Source organism: Ceratotherium simum, chromosome 1 (assembly GCF_057802395.1).
Source record: "Ceratotherium simum simum isolate JZ-2026a chromosome 1, ASM5780239v1, whole genome shotgun sequence".
In the NCBI taxonomy this organism is placed as follows: Eukaryota; Metazoa; Chordata; class Mammalia; order Perissodactyla; family Rhinocerotidae; genus Ceratotherium; species Ceratotherium simum.
Genome location: NC_141900.1, coordinates 94,118,641 through 94,137,113, shown reverse-complemented (window position 1 = coordinate 94,137,113; position 18,473 = coordinate 94,118,641). Strand labels below are relative to the sequence as shown.

The 18,473-nt window shown below is 41.8% G+C and overlaps 1 protein-coding gene across 5 annotated transcripts in view; it reads left to right on the top strand.

Moving 5' to 3' along the window:
- KIAA1549 (KIAA1549 ortholog) overlaps positions 1 to 18,473 on the top strand; it is a 185,965-nt gene that overhangs the window by 88,011 nt on the left and 79,481 nt on the right. For all 5 annotated transcript variants that reach the window (XM_087431455.1, XM_087431462.1, XM_087431470.1 and 2 more), the window contains exons 2-5: positions 8,868 to 11,579; positions 15,372 to 15,460; positions 16,545 to 16,722; positions 17,989 to 18,119. In XM_087431455.1, coding sequence (XP_087287581.1) covers positions 8,868 to 11,579; positions 15,372 to 15,460; positions 16,545 to 16,722; positions 17,989 to 18,119 — 3,110 coding nt within the window. The remainder of the gene's footprint in view (positions 1 to 8,867; positions 11,580 to 15,371; positions 15,461 to 16,544; positions 16,723 to 17,988; positions 18,120 to 18,473) is intronic.

Sequence of the window (18,473 nt, the reverse complement as noted above, 5' to 3'; positions counted from 1 at the left end):
TTTTGTTGCCCCATATGAATTTTAGTATTCTTTTTTCTATTTCCATGAAGAATGTCATTGGGATTCTGATTGGGATTGCATTGAATCTGTAGATTGCTTTAGGTAATATAGACATTTTAACTATGTTTATTCTTCCAATCCACGTGCATGGGATGTCTTTCCATTTCTTTATGTCATCATTGATTTCTTTCAATAATGTCTTGTAGTTTTCATTGTATAGGTCTTTCACCTCCTTGGTAAGATTTATTCCTAGATATTTTATTCTTTTTGATGCAGTTGTAAATGATATTATCTTTTTGAGCTCTCTTTCTGTTAGTTTGTTATTGGCATACAGAAATGCAACTGATTTTTGTAGATTGATTTTGTACCCTGCGATTTTGCTGTAGTAGTTGATTATTTCTAATAGTTTTCAAATGGATTCTTTAGGGTTTTCTATATATAAAATCATGTCATTTGCAAATAGAGTTTCACTTCTTCATTGCCTATTTGTATTCCTTTTATTCCTTTTTCTTGCCTAATTGCTCTGGCCAAAACCTCCAGTACTATGTTGAATAGGAGTGGTGTGAGTGGGCAGCTCTGCCTCGTTCCTGTTCTCAGAGGAATGGCTTTCAGTCTTTCCCTGTTGAGTATGATGTTGGCTGTGGGTTTGTCATAAATAGCCTTTATTATGTTGACCTCAACATAATAAGGATGTTTTTGAACATTTATTAAGCATGATTAAGTGTTAGGAAGTGGGAAGGCTTTGAGATCTCTAGTCTGCCATATTGCCAGGAATAGCGTAGAGATAATTTACTTCTTTTTTTTTTTTTTTAAATTTTTTGTTTATTGCAGTAACATTGGTTTACAACATTGTAAAAATTTCAGGTGCACATCACTACATCTCCACTTCTGCACAGATTACATCATGTTCACCACCAAAACACCAACTACAACCCATCACCACACACATGTACCGAACCATCCCCTTCACCCCCTTCCCTCCCCCCCTCCCCCCCGGCAACCACCAATCCAATCTCTGTCCCTATGTGTTTGTTTATTGTTGTTATTATCTACTACTTAATGAAGGAAATCATAAGGTATTTGACCTTCTCCCTCTGACTTATTTCACTTTGCATTATACCCTCAATGTCCATCCATGTTGTCACAAATGGCTGGATTTCATCGTTTCTTATGGCTGAGTAGTATTCCATTGTGTATATATACCACAGCTTCTTTATCCATTCATCCCTTGATGGGCACTTAGGTTGCTTCCAAGTCTTGGCTATTGTGAATAACGCTGCAAGGAACACAGAGGTGCATGTACCTTTACAAATTGGTGTTTTCAAGTTCTTTGGATAAATACCCAACAGTGGAATAGCTGGATCATATGGTAGTTCTATCCTTGATTTTTTGAGGAATCTCCATACAGTTTTCCATAGTGGCTGCACCAGTTTGCACTCCCAGAAGCAGTGTGTGTGAGTTCCCTTCTCTCCACATCCTCTCCAACACATGTTGTTTCCTGTCTTGTTAATTATAGCCATTCTGATGGGAGTGAGGTGATATCTCATTGTAGTTTTGATTTGCATTTCCCTGATAGTTAGTGATTTTGAACATCTTTTCATGTGTCTGTTGGCCATCTGTATATCTTCTGTGGAGAAATGTCTGTTCAGGTCTTTTGCCCATTTTTTAATTGGGTTGGTAGTTTTTTTGTTGTTGAGATGCATGAGTTCTTTATATATTTTGGAAATTAAGCCCTTATCAGATGTATGGTTTGCAAATATCTTCTCCCAATTGTTAGGTTGTCTTTTCGTTTTGTTGATGGTTTCCTTTGCTGTGCAGAAGCTTTTTAGTTTGATGTAGTCCTATTTGTTTATTTTTTCTATTGTTTCTCTTGCCCAGTCAGACATGGTGTTTGAAAAGATGTTGCTAAGACCAATGTCAAAGAGCATACTGCCTATGTTTTCTTCTAGAAGTTTCACAGTTTCAGGTCTTACATTCAAGTCTTTAATCCATTTGGAGTTAATTTTTGTGTATGGTGTAAGGTAAGGGTCTACTTTCATTTTTTTGCATGTGGCTATCCAGTTTTCCCAACACCATTTGTTGAACAGACTTTCTTTTCCCCATTGTATATTCTTGGATCCTTTGTCAAAGATTAGCTGTCCATAGATGTGTGGGTTTATTTCTGGGCTTTCAATTCTATACCATTGATCTGTGTGTCTGTTTTTGTGCCAGTACCATGCTGTTTTGGTTACTATAGCTTTGTAGTATATTTTGAAATCAGGGAGTGTGATACCTCCAGCTTTGTTCTTTTTTCTCAGGATTCCTTTAGCTATTTGGGGTCTTTTGTTGTTCCATATAAATTTTAGGATTCTTTGTTCTATTTCTGTGAAAAATGTTGTTGGAACTTTGATAGGGATTGCATTGAATCTATAGATGGCTTTAGGAAGTTTGGACATCTTAACTAGGTTAATTCTTCCAATCCAAGAGCACGGAATATCTTTCCATTTCTTTGTGTCTTCTTCAATTTCTTTCAGAAATGTTTTATAGTTTTCCATGTACAGCTCTTTCACCTCGTTGGTTAAGTTTATTCCTAGGTATTTTATTCTTTTTGTTGCTATTGTAAATGGGATGGTATTCTTAATTTCTCTTTCTGCTACTTCGTTGTTAGTGTACAGAAATGCAACTGATTTTTGTATGTTGATTTTGTATCCTGCAACTTTACCATATTCGTTTATTACTTCTAAAAGTTTTCTGGTGGATTCTTTAGGGTTTTCTATATGTAAAATCATGTCATCTGCAAACAGTGACAGTTTCACTTCTTCCTTTCCAATTTGGATCCCTTTTATTTCTTTCTCTTGCCTGATTGCTCTGGCTAGGACTTCCAGTACTATGTTAAATAGGAGTGGTGACAGTGGGCATCCTTGTCTGGTTCCTGTTCTTAGAGGGATAGCTTTCAGTTTTTCACCATTGAGGATGATATTAGCTGTGGGTTTCTCATATATGGTCTTTGTTATGTTGAGGTACTTTCCTTCTATACCCATTTTATTCAGAGTTTTTATCATAAATGGATGCTATATCTTGTCAAATGCTTTCTCTGCATCTATTGAGATGATCATGTGACTTTTATTCTTCATTTTATTAATGTGGTGTATTACGTTGATTGATTTGTGAATGTTAAACCATCCCTGCGTACCTGGAATAAATCCCACTTGATCATGGTGTATGATCTTTTTAACGTATTGTTGTATGCGATTTGCTAGTATTTTGTTGAGGATTTTCGCATCGATGTTCATCAGTGATATTGGCCTGTAATTTTCTTTTTTTGTGTTGTCCTTGTCTGGTTTTGGTATCAGGGTAATGTCAGCTTCGTAGAATGAGTTAGGGAGCTTTCCCCCCTCCTCAATTTTTTGGAAGAGTTTGAGAAGGATAGGTATTAAGTCTTCTTTGAATGTTTGGTAGAATTCACCAGGGAAGCCGTCTGGTCCTGGACTTTTATTTTTGGGGAGGTTTTTGATTACTGTTTCAATCTCCTTACTGGTGATTGGTCTATTCAAATTCTCTACTTCTTCTTGTTCCAGTTTTGGAAGGTTGTATGATTCTAAGAATTTATCCATTTCTTCCAGATTGTCGAATTGGTTGGCATATAGCTTTTCGTAGTATTCTCTTATAATCTTTTGTATTTCTGAGGTGTCTGTTGTAACCTCTCATTTCTGATTTTACTTATTTGTGCCTTCTCTCTTTTTTTCCTGGTGAGTCTAGCTAAAGGTTTGTCAATTTTGTTGATCTTTTCAAAGAACCAGCTCTTGGTTTTATTAATTTTTTTCTATTGTTTTTTTGGTCTCTCTTTCATTTATTTCTACTCTGATTTTTATTATTTCCCTTCTTCTACTGATTTTGGGCTTTGTCTGTTCTTCTTTTTCCAGTTCCTTTAGGTGCATTGTTAGATTGTTTATTTGAGATTTTTCTTGTTTGTTGAGATAGGCCTGTATCGCTATAAACTTCCCTCTTAGAACCGCTTTTGCTGTATCCCATAAATTCTGGCATGTCGTATTTTCATTTTCATTTGTCTCCAGGTGTTTTTTGATTTCTTCTTTGATTTCTTCGTTGACCCAGTCGTTGTTCAGTAGCATTTTGTTTAATCTCCACGTATTTGTGGCTTTTCTGATTTTCTTTCTTTAGTTGATTTCTAGTTTCGTACCGTTGTGGTCAGAAAAGATGCTTGGCATTATTTCAATCTTCTTAAATTTATGGAGACTTGTTTTGTGGCCTAATATGTGATCAATCCTGGAGAAGGTTCCATGTGCATTTGAAAAGAACGTGTATTCTTCGGTTTTTGGATGGAATGCTCTGTATATATCCACTAGGTCCATCTGTTCTAGTGTGTCATTTAAGGCCAGTGTTTCCTTATTGATCTTCTGTTTGGATGATCTATCCGTTGGTGTAAGTGGAGTGTTAAAGTCCCCTACTATTATTGTGTTACTGTCTATTTCTGTTTTTATGTCTGTTAATAATTGCTTTATATATTGAGATGCACCTACATTGGGTGCGTAGATATTTACAAGTGTTATATCCTCTTGTTGGATTGTTCCCTTGATCATTATGTAATGCCCTTCTTTGTCTCTTTTTACAGTTTTTGTTTTAAAGTCTATTTTGTCTAATATGAGTACTGCTACCCCAGCTTTCTTTTCATTGCCATTTGCGTGCAGTACCTTTTTCCATCCCTTCACTTTCAGTTTGTGAGTGTCTTTAGGTCTGAAGTGTGTCTCTTGTATGCAGCATATATATGGGTCTTGTTTTTTTTTATCCAATCAGCCACCCTATGCCTTTTAATTGGAGCATTTAGTCCTTTGACGTTTAAAGTAGCTATTGATAAGTATGTACTTACTGCCATTTTTTAACTTTTTTTTTTCCTCAGTGTTTTAGTAGTCCTTCTCTGTTCCTTACTTCTTCTATACAGAATTGATGGTCTCTTTAGTTTGACCTGTGTCTGAAAGCTGTACTCTTTAACTCCCCTCCTCCCTCCTTTTGTTTTTGATATCATATCTAACCTCTTTTTTGTGCATATGTATCCATTACGTTCTTATCATGGAAATAAATAATTTTTCCAATTGTAGTTTTCTCTTTTCCCCTTAAATCAGTCCCTTTAACATTTCTTGTAGCACTGGTTTCTTGGTGACAAACTCCTTTGATTTTTGCTTGTCTGGGAAATTTTTGATCTCTCCTTCCATTTTGAATGATAACCTTGCTGGGTAGAGTATTCTTGGCTGTAAGTTTTTTCCTTTTAGCACTTTAAATTTATCGTGCCACTCTCTTCTAGCCTGTAAGGTTTCTGCTGAGAAGTCAGCTGATAGCCTTATGGGGTTTCCTTTGTATGTAACTTGACTTTCTCTTGCGGCTTTTAGGATTCTCTCTTTATCTTTAATTCTGGACATTTTGATTATGATATGTCTTGGTGTGGGCCTCTTTGGGTTTATCTTGTTTGGGGCTCTCTGTGCTTCCTGTACCTGGATGTCTGTTTCCTTCCTTAGGCTAGGGAAGTTTTCATCTATTATTTCTTGAAATAGATTCTCTGCCCCTTTGTCTCGCTCTTCTCCTTCCGGGACACCTATAACTCGGATGTTAGTGTGCATGATGTTGTCCCAGAGGTCCCTTAGACTGTCCTCACTCTTTTTAATTCTTTTCTCTTTTACCTGTTCACCTTGGGTAATTTCTTCTAGTCTTTCGTCCAGCTCACAGATCCGTTCTTCTGTATCCTCTACTCTGCTTTTGAGTCCCTCTAATGAATTTTTCATTTCCAGTATTGTATTCTTCATTTCTGATTGGTTCTCTTTTATATCTTCCATTTCTTTGTTGACATTCTCACTGAGTTCATCTATTCTTCTCCCCAGATCAGTGAGCATCCTTAACACTCTTAGTTTGAACTCTCTGTCGGGTAGGTTGCTCATTTCTGTTTCACTTAGTTCCTTTTCTGGGGTTTTGTCCTGTTCCCTTACTTGGAATGTATTCTTTTGCCTCCTCATTTTGCCTCTTTCCCTGTGCTTGTGTCTACGTATTAGGTAGGTCAGCTACGTCTCCTGTTCTTGGATAGGTGACCTTATGTAAGTGATGCCTTAGGAGGCTTCCAGTGTGCTTCCCTCAGTTCTCAATGTTCCAGGGGTGACTCCTATGTGGGCTACGTGTGTCCTTCTGTCGTGGCCTATTTGCTCTCCCTGTAGGCACCCAGGGAGGCCGAGTTATGCTCCTGGCCAGCTGTTGTAATGCTCAGCTGCTTGTAGTTCTTGTGGGCCCTTCAGTCTCTTTATGAGGTGTGGGGAGCCCCAGCACAGTTGGCTGCAAGTTCTAATACCACATTTGTGTTGCAGTATTTCTTTTAAGTGAGTAGGCCCCCAGCGTGGCAGGTTGTTAGGCTCAGGGCCTTACAATTGCTGTAAGCCTCTAGCCTATTAGGTCTCTTGTCAGCTCTCTGAGGATTGCAGCTGGGTGGGGCTGGCCTCAGGCACAGGAGCACCCAGTTGTTTCAGGCTTTGGAAGGTGGGGCAAACCCCCTATGTGGGTCTCTGAGAAGCACAAGTCTTCTGCAGCTGACAAGCCCTGCTGCCCGCAGGTCCACACACACAGTCAACACAGTCCTGCCCCGTGTGTGCACCCCGACTTCCCCAAGCAGACCCAGTCTCTCCACGGCAGGAGCCCCACACACTCCGCCACCACCCCACACTCTCCACCCGCTCCTTGTGCACGCCCTGCCCTGCTCAAGTCGGCTCAGTTGCCAGGCTGCAGAGAATCCAGTCACCAATCTATGCAGGCCCACAAGTTGCCTGAGGGCTTGTTGATGGGTGGGGCCAGTCTCTAGGGTGGGCTGCCTGCCCTGGCTGAGCTGGATTAAATTGGTGCTCTAGCGGGTGGGGCAGACCCTGGGCTAGCAGGCCCCAGGGAGAACTTCAATGGCATCTGTGTCAGCATGCCCACACCGGGCCACAACAATGGCCGCCGCCAATGTCCCAGTCCCTGGAGAGGTCTCACCCCTCACCGAGATGCACTCAGGGCCTATTAGGTGAGTCTCTTTTCACCACAGCACTGTGCACCTTTCTTTCTGGTGATTTTAGGTTGCTTTCTGAAATGGGTGAGTTTGCGCGCGGGCCCTTTAAGAGCCGGTTTTAGTTTCTTTGTGAACCGGGTTTTCTGGGGGTGCTCCGCAATGTTTTAGTAGCAGGCAAAGTCAGATATTATGCCGCTGGTCTCGATTGTGCTGGGTCCACAAAATGCCCACAGCGGGGGCGCTCCCTGGCTCAGGGCCCCGCGCCTCCAGGGAGGCTGCGTACCTGTGAGCTGCTCCCGGCGGCCGTGACGCTGGCGGCTTGTGAAGGCGGCGTTTTTCCTCTCCGGAAGGGAGTCTCTGCCTCTTCTACCTCAGTTAGGATTGTCCGTTCTTGCAGGAGTTCCTCTTATCCAGCTTTCAGTTCTGTCTCCGGGGTAATTTTTCCACAAGTAGTTGTAAATTGGCTGTGTCCACGGGAGGAGGTGAGTTCAGAGTCTGCTTACGCCGCCATCTTAACTTCTCTCCCGGAAAGACTAGAGATAATTTACTTCTAAAAAATAAAAAGTGAATTTAAGATTATTTCTATACTATTTCACACACTTGTGTTCTGACAGACTGTTTGGATAAGTGAGAGGAGGGCGTTGTTATGGCTTGTGAGAGTTGCTCAGTCCCCAGCCTGTACTGCAGTGCACGGTACCCTGTGCTTGGGCCTTCCTCAGTGGTCTGGGCCATCACATATCCTGCCTTTCTATACAGTGTATGTGAATTACAGGTAGAGACACTTAAACCACTTAAATGATAATGACAGCCATACAAGGATAAAGAATATGAAAGTTTGAGAGGATGATAGGATGCTTTTGGCACATAGTAGAACGTGGTCCTCAGACACCATTCATTCATTCATTTAACAGATGTTGAGCTCTTACTATATGTCATTCACTGTACTCGGCACTGGGAAACAGATCAACAGTTCCTGTTGTCAATAAGCTCACAGTGGAATGAGCAGACAGTTAATTTCAGGGAGGCATGATAAGGAATATGACAGGTAGAAGCCTGGGGAGAGTACTGGGGAGGGAGGTAGTGTCTCTGCATCTGCGGGACCAGGAAGAGTAATCCAGGTGGAAATGGAAGGGCATCCCAGGCAGAGGGAGAAGAATGTGCAAAGTCGCCAAACCAGAGAGAATTTGGGTTCGGGGAATTGCAGGTAGCTCATTTGGCCAGAGCATAGTGGGGAAGGTGTGAGAATGGAGCAGGGAGTGATGAGAGCTGAGCCTGGAGGTAGTCTGAGGCCTAAATATGGGAGGCCTTGTGACTAGGAAACTATTGAATTGTCTTCCCTGGGTAGTGAGTGATGCTGTCAGAGTCATCACGTTCATTTCTCTTAAGGGCCAGCTCTTGTGGAAGAGAAAGAACCTGGGCTTGGGAGTCAGGGCAGGCTTATATTCAGACTCCAGCTCCACCTCTGTCTGGGTGATCATGTAATTGATTTAGGTACCTTCTCTGAACCTCTCTTTCTCATGTGATAAATGAGAGAGAATGGACTAGATAATCTGCTGTGGCCTCGTCCTTTTCCAGTATTCTGTGGTGTCATTAGGTAGTAAGAGAAAAAATGTCAGTGTGTACACACACAGAAGCTTAAGTAAGGTGGTGCTCAAATGTATGAATATTTGCAGATATTACCCTGACAGTAATTCTGGCTTCTAGTTAGCTGCTTAACTTCTTACAGTGAATTGTGGATATTCACAATGAGGGGATATTTGTTGAATGAGTAAATTTTGTATCTGAAAAAAAAATGTTAGCAGTGTAACTTTCATTGCCTTGTAAGTGACTCAGATTTTATTTTCTTTTGTAGACAGGCTCTCCCTGGAACAGCACAACCTTTCTTTATCCTCCGTGGAGCTCGTGCTGAAGAAGAGTGCCGTGCACAGCCCTGCACATGTGGCCTTAAGGGAAACTGCCCCAGGGTCCCAGCAAAGCCCTTCTCTCCACCTCATATCACCGCCAGCTGCCACTCCTTTTGATACAACCTTTTTTAACCAAGGAAAACTGACCCAAAGTACGGCAGATCACAGCATCTTTGTGGCAAATTACGTGTCAGTGACGAGCAACGAGGTGGTCATAGATGATGATGAGATGGATAACTTTTTGCCAGAGACTCACTGGACCTCTTCCCGTGCGGTTTCTCCGATACAGTATGTCACAGTCAGCCCACCGGGGCTGCCCAGGGAAACCCTAGACTCCGTGCTGACTCCATCGTTACCCATGATTTCTTTACAAGATGAAGAAGTGACATCAGCCTGGCAGAACACGATGCAGCAACCCACAAGGTATGCTGAGTCCCCCAGTCCTTTCAATCCTTTTCGGTCAGCTTTTCCCACTTCCGAGGGCATAATTCCAACTCCTAGTAGGAATTTGGTGCTTTATCCTACGGACACTTATGGGCACTTATCAAGCAGGACTTTGCCGGAGATCGTGGCATCAGGAACACAGGATGTAGGAACCCTCCTTTTCAGCTCGTGGTCTTCAGTGCCTCGGCCATTAGGTGATGGCATTACTCAACATCCATTTCCCCCCTCCGGGGAGGTCTCACCGCCTTCAGAGGATGTTCTGGCCACATGTGCAGACAGACACCCTGATGTGACCACTGCTTTGATTCAAAGTCTAAAAGAAACCAGCTCTCCAAGAACATACTCTACTGCAACTGTATCACAGACAGCCCTTGATAGCAGCAGCAGCAGCAGCAGCAACACAAATTCAGATTTGTTTTCAACTCCTCTTGTGTTTGTGTCCATTTCTACACGATCTGCTGATGTTTCGTATCACCCCTCTCTTCCCGGCAACTCCAGTGAAACATCAGAATCGCCTGATAATTCAGTAGTCCCAGGTCACGTGGATGACACTTACGTCGGGAGCCCAGTGTCTTCATTCAGACCGTACACGTGGTGCGTGTCCTGCACTCTGGCGTCACCTCGGCGTGTTCTGTCAACGAGCCTCATGGAGAAAGACACGGGATCGGGGGATGGCGCTGAGACCCTGTCTGTGACTGTATTGGAAGCAAGCAGCATCTCTCCACTGAGCAGCATGGTAGCGGACTTCTCGGAATTTGAGGAAGATCCTCAAGAATTTAATACACTTTTCCCCTCAAGGCCGATAGTTCCACTTTCTTCTCGATCTGTGGAAATCTCGGAAAGGAGCGTTGGTATTTCAGCTGAGGTGGATATGAGTAGTGTTATGACCACACAAGCATATCCTTCCCACGGTGACCTCTCTGTACCAGTGTCACTTGATACTGCTGCTTTGGGCTCTTCCTCTGTCGTTGAAGCTCAAGTAACGCCATCCAGCGTAACAGCTGTGTTTTTCTCGGTCACCGCCAGTGTTCTCCTTGACTCATCTTTCCCTGTCACAGCAAACAAAAACGCACCATCACTTGCTCTCAGAGACCCAAGTCTTTTTACATCTCACGGTTTGGCTCCTTCGGTGGAGGCTTCACTTTTCCCTGACCGAGAACCAGCCAGTTTTTCCCAGCATGAAACTAGAAGTATTTTGGATTTTGCCTCCAGCTTTTTCTCAACTCCACCACTGGAATTCAGCAGTTCGGTCCCTCCATCTTCTGAAGTACTTGCTTCTCCGTCTCTGATGTCAAGTGATTTGTCAACCTTCATTTCTCAGGCTTTTTCTACCTTGGTTGAGACACTTATATTGACCGACTCTATCCATTTGCAGTCACCTCAGCTTTCTGTTCCTAATTCCACAAACCTTGAATTTCCTCAGCTCTGGCCAAGTTCAGACCTTCTTTTAAATACATTCACTGTTCTACCCAGTTACTCTGAAACGTCACTACTATCAAGCTTCCCCTCTGATTCTCTCAAGTTCTTTGAAGTGTCAACAGTTTCACTGGCAGATTCTGAAGCTCATTTTACCTCAGCCCTCACTGAAACTACCTCCTATTTTGAGTTTTCACTCATCTCCCATGAATCTGCAGTCACCACACTGGTGCCCTCCAGTTCTGAGCCCATCCTTGACATTTTGACTGCTGGAACTCACTTGACGTCACTTTTGACTGCTTTTCACACTACACCCATTTTAACAGAGTCTTCTCTCTTTTCATCTCCGACACCTTCCAATAATGATATCAGTGCTACGGATGGTCACACATCTGTCTTATCCTCTTTCTCCAAAGTCATTCCTACCACTACAGTACTGGTCACTGCCGTGTACTCGTCATCAGCATCCTCATTTGTTTCTCAGGTGGTCCTCTCACCTCTGCCTACAGAGCCAATATTTGTGGGCCCATCCACACCCACAGACTTATTGATGAACACCTCCAGTAAACCGAGCTCATCTAACACCAGTGCTGCCCCTGATAATACCATTAATACCACCCTGAACAGCAAAACTGCGATTCAGAATCCCCATGGGAACAGCACGACTCTCCCCGTGCCATCCCTTCATCCAGTGATCACCCCCACTCCTGAAGCGCCGGTAGATACTCCAGCGCTGGTCACCACCAAGCCGCCATACGTGTGTGATATTACAGTTCCCAATGCCTATTTGATCACAACTGGTAAGGCCCTACTTCAAGTCACTTGGTTGGAATGGTCTTTCTAAGATGCTTGTATGAAATGCTTATGTGACATGTAGCATTGTGGTAAAGAGTGTAGGCTTTGGACCCAGGGAGCTCTTGGGTTAGTAATCCTCCCTGCTTTGCCTATCACCTGTGAGTTCTCTGGACAGTTACTTAGCCTCTCTACACCTCAGTTTCCTCAACTATTAAATAAGGATGATAGTGGCACCTACTTCATTGGGTTATTGTAAAGACTTAAATGCATTAATGCATGTAAAATATTAACCCAATGCCTGGCATATGAGAAGCACCCACAAAATATTACGTATTAGTTAATAGTAGCAATAAGAACAAATAAAAGTTTTAAATGATCCTTAGAGGCTTTTGGTAAGATCTTTGTCTTTGGAACTCATAACGCTGTGGATGCGTAGATGTCATGCTTGAAACTACCACCTTCGTGTTTAGTTCAAGCAGTTAATTGGGCAAATGTGTAAGGGCGACCATTGCAATTTCTTACGAATTTACTATTCATACTTCTCCTTGAAAGGAGGGGGTACTTTGCTCTTATATATTCCTGTAAATGTCACTTGGCTCCTGAGGAAAGAAACATGGAGTGACTAAATATCTGAATTCGGTCACAAACTTGAATCTTCTCCCCAGTCTGCAGCCTGAGCAACTAGGGGACAAGCAGCAGCTTCCCTTGCAGCTGCCAGGCTGCTTTAGTCACATGAAACTGGAGTGCTTTTGATGTCATGTCTGCACAAGACCAGTAAATGTGTGGCCTGTTTGATCAGGCTCTCCAACTTGTTCTTCATGAGCAATGACAGGTTGTATGTGAAATCTTATGACCTGTTAATATATACTTAAATACGACATAATATTGGTGAGCAGCCTGGCTCTGTGTGTTGATTTGGATGGGGTGGGGGGATAGGAATGAAGAGGGGGAAGAGGATGGTGGGAGAGGTAGAGGAGGAATGGAGTGAAATGGACAAGGAAGGAGAGGAACAGGGAAAGGTGAAGGTTTGAAGGAGGAGGAGAACATGCTTGGTCTTTTTTCTCCATGCTGAGTGAGGTGGGCCAAGGATCCTCTGCTCACTATGGTGGTGCTGCCACCCTCTGAGGGGGTTGGGAGCAGCTGAAGGCTTTGCTCTCCTAACTCCCTCTTTCCCCCAAATAAGGAACCACTTGTTAGTTCATGTGACAGGTAATTAGTGTGAGGTGCTTTCAGAAGCTTTAAGGGATATCCGGATGAATGACAGGGTCCCATCCCTCAAGGAGCTTAGAGTCTAGTAGGGCAGATGCTGCCATGTTTTCTTGGTAGCTGTGATGAGAATGGTTCATGCGGAGTTCTGTAAGAGTGACTGTTTGGGATGATCAGGGATGGGTTTGGAAGGATGTGAATTGGAGGTACGCATTAAAGGATGAGTAGAAGGCTGTCATCTGGAGATGGAGGGAAGTGTCCTCCAGGTGGAGGGTGTGAACACAGGTGGAGAGGTTGGACAGTCCAAGGACATTCAGCTTGGCTGGTGATTAGAATGTGTAATGGGAGGAGGAGGTAATTATGCTAGGAAATGAGGTTGGGACAAAGTGGTGAACCTTCATCTGCAGGATTAAAGTAGTCCAGAGGAGAGAAAAGAATTTCTCATAGACATGATACTTTTCTTCCTTCCCACAAAATTATTACACAATAGCTACAACGTGGTCAGTTACAAGAAGCTTATTAAAAGAAATGCTGAAAGCTTCTTTATCTCTGGGATTCCATGGTACTTATGATACTTATAGTTGTAATGTGTCTTTTAGAATTTTTCTACAAATAATTAGAAACCATTTTAGAAGTATCTGTAAGAATATCAGCATGTTTATATAGCAATGATTAACTTTCATATAAGACACACATTTAATGAATTTGGTCTCCTTTTTTGGGGATCCATGTGTTTCTAATAGCTTTTTGGGGTAAAATTCACCCATTGTGAATATATACTGTAACAGTTTTAGTAAATATGTAGAGTTGTGCGTAAGTGTTCCTACTGTTATATTGCATTTTTCAGTGGAGATGAAGGCCATCTTTTGCTCTCATTGATATTTTTGACCCAGAGGGAGTATCACCTCATTTAGAATCTTTATTTGGATTTGACCTTGGTTTCTTTTAGTAATTATATATGAGAGAGAGTCTTGGGGTGATTATTGTCCTCTGGAAGGGTTCTTTCCATGGAGCTCTGTGATAACAGTAGGAGCACTCTCTGTTGATCCATGATGGACTCTTAGGAGGGCGCTTGACCTCATGTGTCCAGTGAAGGGTGAGGCTACGCTTCCACCCAGGACCTGCCTGACCCTGACCTCCTCAGGAGAGCTCTCTCACCTCTCTTGGCTCTGGGGAAACTGTCGATACTTGGAGAAACTGTAAGATATCTATTCGCTGATAATCCTTTTTTCCCAAAGACTCTTGTACCCATGTCCCAATGGTGTGGGTTTAGATCTCACTCTGATTAACTAGAGAAGGTGGAGGTTATGGCAGGGAGCTGTGGGGACTACTTAGAGTGATATTTGGATGGTTGTCCTGAGTGATTCCTTTAGCTGTATGGGGCTACTTATGATATGTGCTTCCTCGTTTCCTCTTTGGGGTTTTCTGCCTCTGACTTTCCATTCTTCTCTACTTTCCCCAAGTTTAGCCTCGAGACCTTTCCTTCCCTTCCTCCCTCCTCTCTTCTCCCTCCTTCCCTTTTCCCTTTATTTTCCTTCCCACTCATTTTTATCTTTCCCTTTAAAATCTGAGTTGCCGTCTGGTCCACTTGGAGCCCTTGTGGCCTGTGCTGAGTTGGCTGCTGGTGTGACTCAGCAAGGTGGTCAGGGGCTCTGATCTGTTCTAATGGTCTCATGAACTAAAGAAACCCGTCCCCATTTTTAATATCAAGATCGCTGATCAGTAAAGAAAACAATCAAATGTAACAAACATTTCTTTTTTAAAAGAATGAAAGTCACAGAGTGATTCTGTCTCCGGTTTTAAGAATTCAGAACAGGAAATGGAAAACCGAGTAATAATGTCAAGTGTATTTTGATTCTGCATTATGAGAAGTTAATGGAAGAGGAAAGAAAAAACAATAGGGAAAAGAAAGCAGACTGGGACATGCTTCCTAAACACTGAGAAACAGGCTTACGTATTACAGATTTTTAAATAGAATTTCTTAGATGTGGAAGGAAAGTTAAACACAGCTGGACTTTGTTATAAGAAATATTTTATTTCCTACATAAAATGTTAATACATGAGAATTGTGAAAATCTTTTTTTTCCTATTATTGGTGGTGAAAACCCTTCACTTGCTACATTGAAAAGTTGGGGTAGGAGACCTCTTTTTATTAGAGGAAGAAGTCATCTAGTTTTGTTGAGTAACATCTTAAGGCCTTTTGAAATATTACTGCTGAGAGTTTTTAAAATCTTCTGTTTTACCATTAGGGGCATGGCCAAGAGAAAACCTGGTATTTGCCCAGATGAAAATGAGAACTCCATGCTCTCTGTCCCCTGGCTGGGCCACAGCCACTGATTGCTGGTCTCAGCCACCGCGGCAAAGAGAGTCCAGGGTTTTCTTAGCATGTTGAGCACAGTTTACCTGGAAACTTCAAGATGCACTGCTGTCCTCTGTTCTTTCCTAGTCTGGGCCTTATTTTAAAAGATGATTTTGGGAGCTGCTACCACACTTGGGCACAGCATGGCCTCTGCCCTGGGGTCCGGAAGTGTGATGTCTGTATTATTCATAATGACATTAACCTGCATTTGGTGGTTGGCTTTGATTTGTAGTGCTGGCCAGAAGAGCCGTGCAGGAGTACATCATTACATCCATCAAAGAGGTGTTGAGGATCCACTTCAACCGCGCGGTGGAGCTCCAGGTGGGTCTCTGGGTGTGGAAGTTTGATGTGGGAGCCCGGGTTGAAGGCAGGTTATAATGGTAGTGGAACATCCCCTTCCCTCCCTTCTCTTAGTGAACACCTACTCATCCTTTGGATCTCCACTCAAACATTTCTTCTTCAGGGAAGCCCTTCCTGCCCCAGACGAGGCCAGGTTTAGTCCATTGGATGGATGTGTTGGCAGAGTTGGAGCAAAGGGGCTCTTAGACCAGAGTTTGGGGTAATGACCTAACGATTTTGCTTCCCTTGATTTACATGAAAGGACTTGGTTTAGAGTTCAAATTAGATCTTACAGTGAGTCCGTGTGCTTGTTTCTGTACGTTCAGTGAGGTAGAGATAGATTTCTGGATGTTTTATAGTGGACCCTGTGCTAGTGCCTCCTCTCCCTGATGAGCTCAGAAAGCCACACTCTACACCTGCTCCATCCTGAACGGAGCCACGAGCCACATGTAGCTATTGAGCACCTGAAATGGGGCTCTTCCAAACTGAGGTGTGCTGTAAGTGCAAAATACACACTGATTTCAACGACTTAGTGAAAAAAGGAATGTAAAATATCTCACTGATAATGTTTTGCATTGACTACATGTTGAAACGATATTTCAGATATATTGGGTTAAGTAAAATATTTAAAATTAATTTCACCTGTTTCTTTTTATGCTTTTTAATATGGCTACTAGAAATTTTAAAATTGCTTATGTGGCTCACAAATTTCTTTTGGACAGCATTGCTCAGCAGGAAAGGGCTCCTTTGTATGTGGGTTAAATACAATAAATACCTTGAATTCTCCATAACTCGTTACTCTGTTCATATTATTGACTGTTCTTCTTTCTTGCTGTCCTTGCTCTTGTAATTTTATGATGTTTTCAAGAAGGTTGGCAGATGTGTAAAAGGGATAACTAGAATAAAATTTGAATTATCTGTGCAGCAGTACCCCTTCATTTACAACCACCTATTTATTTTTTACCTTACTTTGTTATTTTACTACTCAATACAACTTCTTTTAAGTTTGAATTATGGTACTCTCAAATTTGATAATTATTGTCTTTTGTATATTTTATTTTCATAGGTTTATGAATTATTCACTGACTTTACTTTTCTGGTAACATCTGGTCCTTTCGTTTACACGGCGATATCAGTCATAAATGTACTTATAAATAGTAAACTTGTACGTGACCAAACTCCTTTAATCCTGGCTGTGAAACCTTCCTTCCTTGTGCCAGAGTCCAGGTTCCAAGTTCAAACAGGTGAGAAAACTGAGCATCGTTATTTTGGTTTGTAAGTGGAATTTCATTTTATTTTTTATGTTTTTAAAAAATTGGGGGAAGATTAAAAAAATTTATTTAGATTTTCAAAAAACTTTATAATTATGGAAAATTTCCAGCATATATGAAAGTACACAGAATAGTTTAATGAACCCCCATGTACCCATCATATGGCTTCAACAATTTTCGACTCCTAGCCAGTCTTGTTATATCTACATGCCCATCTACATCCCCTCCTCTCACATTATTTTGATATGGCTTCATGTCATCTCATTCATAATTTCAGCCTCTGCCTCTAAAAAATGAAGACTATTAAATACATACCCATACACATATATACATATACACACCTGTACATATGGCCATACATATACACATATTTACATATATATACACATATACATATATACATACATATGTACACATACATATACATCTGTCCACAATATCATCATACCCCCTAAAATTAACAGCAATTCCTTAATATTATATTTCATTTTTTATTATGGACATTTTCAAACATATGCAAATTGGGGAAAATAACATATTTAGCCCACATATGCCTATCACGAAGCTTAATAAATTATCAACACTTGCCCACTTTTGTTTCATCTATCCCCCACAAAGTTTTTTGAGGAAGTTAGAGTGTTTTAAAGCAATACCAGATAACATGTCATTTCATCCATAAATATATAAGAATTAATCTCCAATGGATTTCTATATATTTGAAATGTTTCAGTCATTTGCATCTTTGGATGCTCACATTATCTTGGGTATTTTTCTATTTTAAAATGACAGTGTCAGGGTCCGACCCCATGGCCAAGTGGTTAAGTTCAGCACGGTCTCTTCGGTGGCCTGTGTTTGGTTCCCGGGCACAGACCTACACCACTTGTTGGCAGCCGTGCTATGGCAGCGACCTACATACAAAATAGAGGAAGACTGACACAGATGTTAGCTCAGGGCAAATCTTCCTCAAGCAAAAGGAGGAAGATTGGCAACAGATGTTAGCTCAGGGAGATGTTCCTCAGAAACAAACAAACAAAACGATAACGTCACCTTCATGCATATATTCATTTGGTGCGTAGTTGGCTTTCTGCATTTCCATGATATGATACATATAAATAACGCATCATAGTACTTAATCCCTATGGATGAATTAGTTGCTTTAGATACTGTTTTTTCCCTCTCCTCGTTCCTTAATACTGAAGAATGCCTAGTTCGTGGGACTGATCGCTGTCCTCCTTTCAGTACTTCAGTTTGTGCCTCAGAGTGTGGATACTGGCTTCTGCACCTTCACCCAGCGCATTGAGAAAGGCCTGATGATAGCACTCTCTGAAGTGAGGAAACACCACCAGGGGACGTACAACCTCACGGTGCAGGTGAGAATAGCACTGACTGCAGAACAAGATGCTTTATCCTTTAAAGAGGAACTGCTTTCATTTAAGACACACTTAACTGTTACTAATTCCCTCCGGTGGAAGAAATTCAGTTCACCCGGATCAGGGTGATCTCTTTCCATGGCATCGAGTCCACATAGCATGAGCAGGAGAAGCATATTTGAAGATTGTGGAGTAGCAGGATAATCAAGGAATACATGAAATGCAGTGCTTCTCTCTAAAAACAGAGACTATAGCTACTAATGAAAGAAAAGGCTTTGTGTGGATTGTTTGGAAACTGTTGATGTTTTTATATTTCTTTGATATTTTTTCCTCCATATTGTTTGTGGTTCTTTC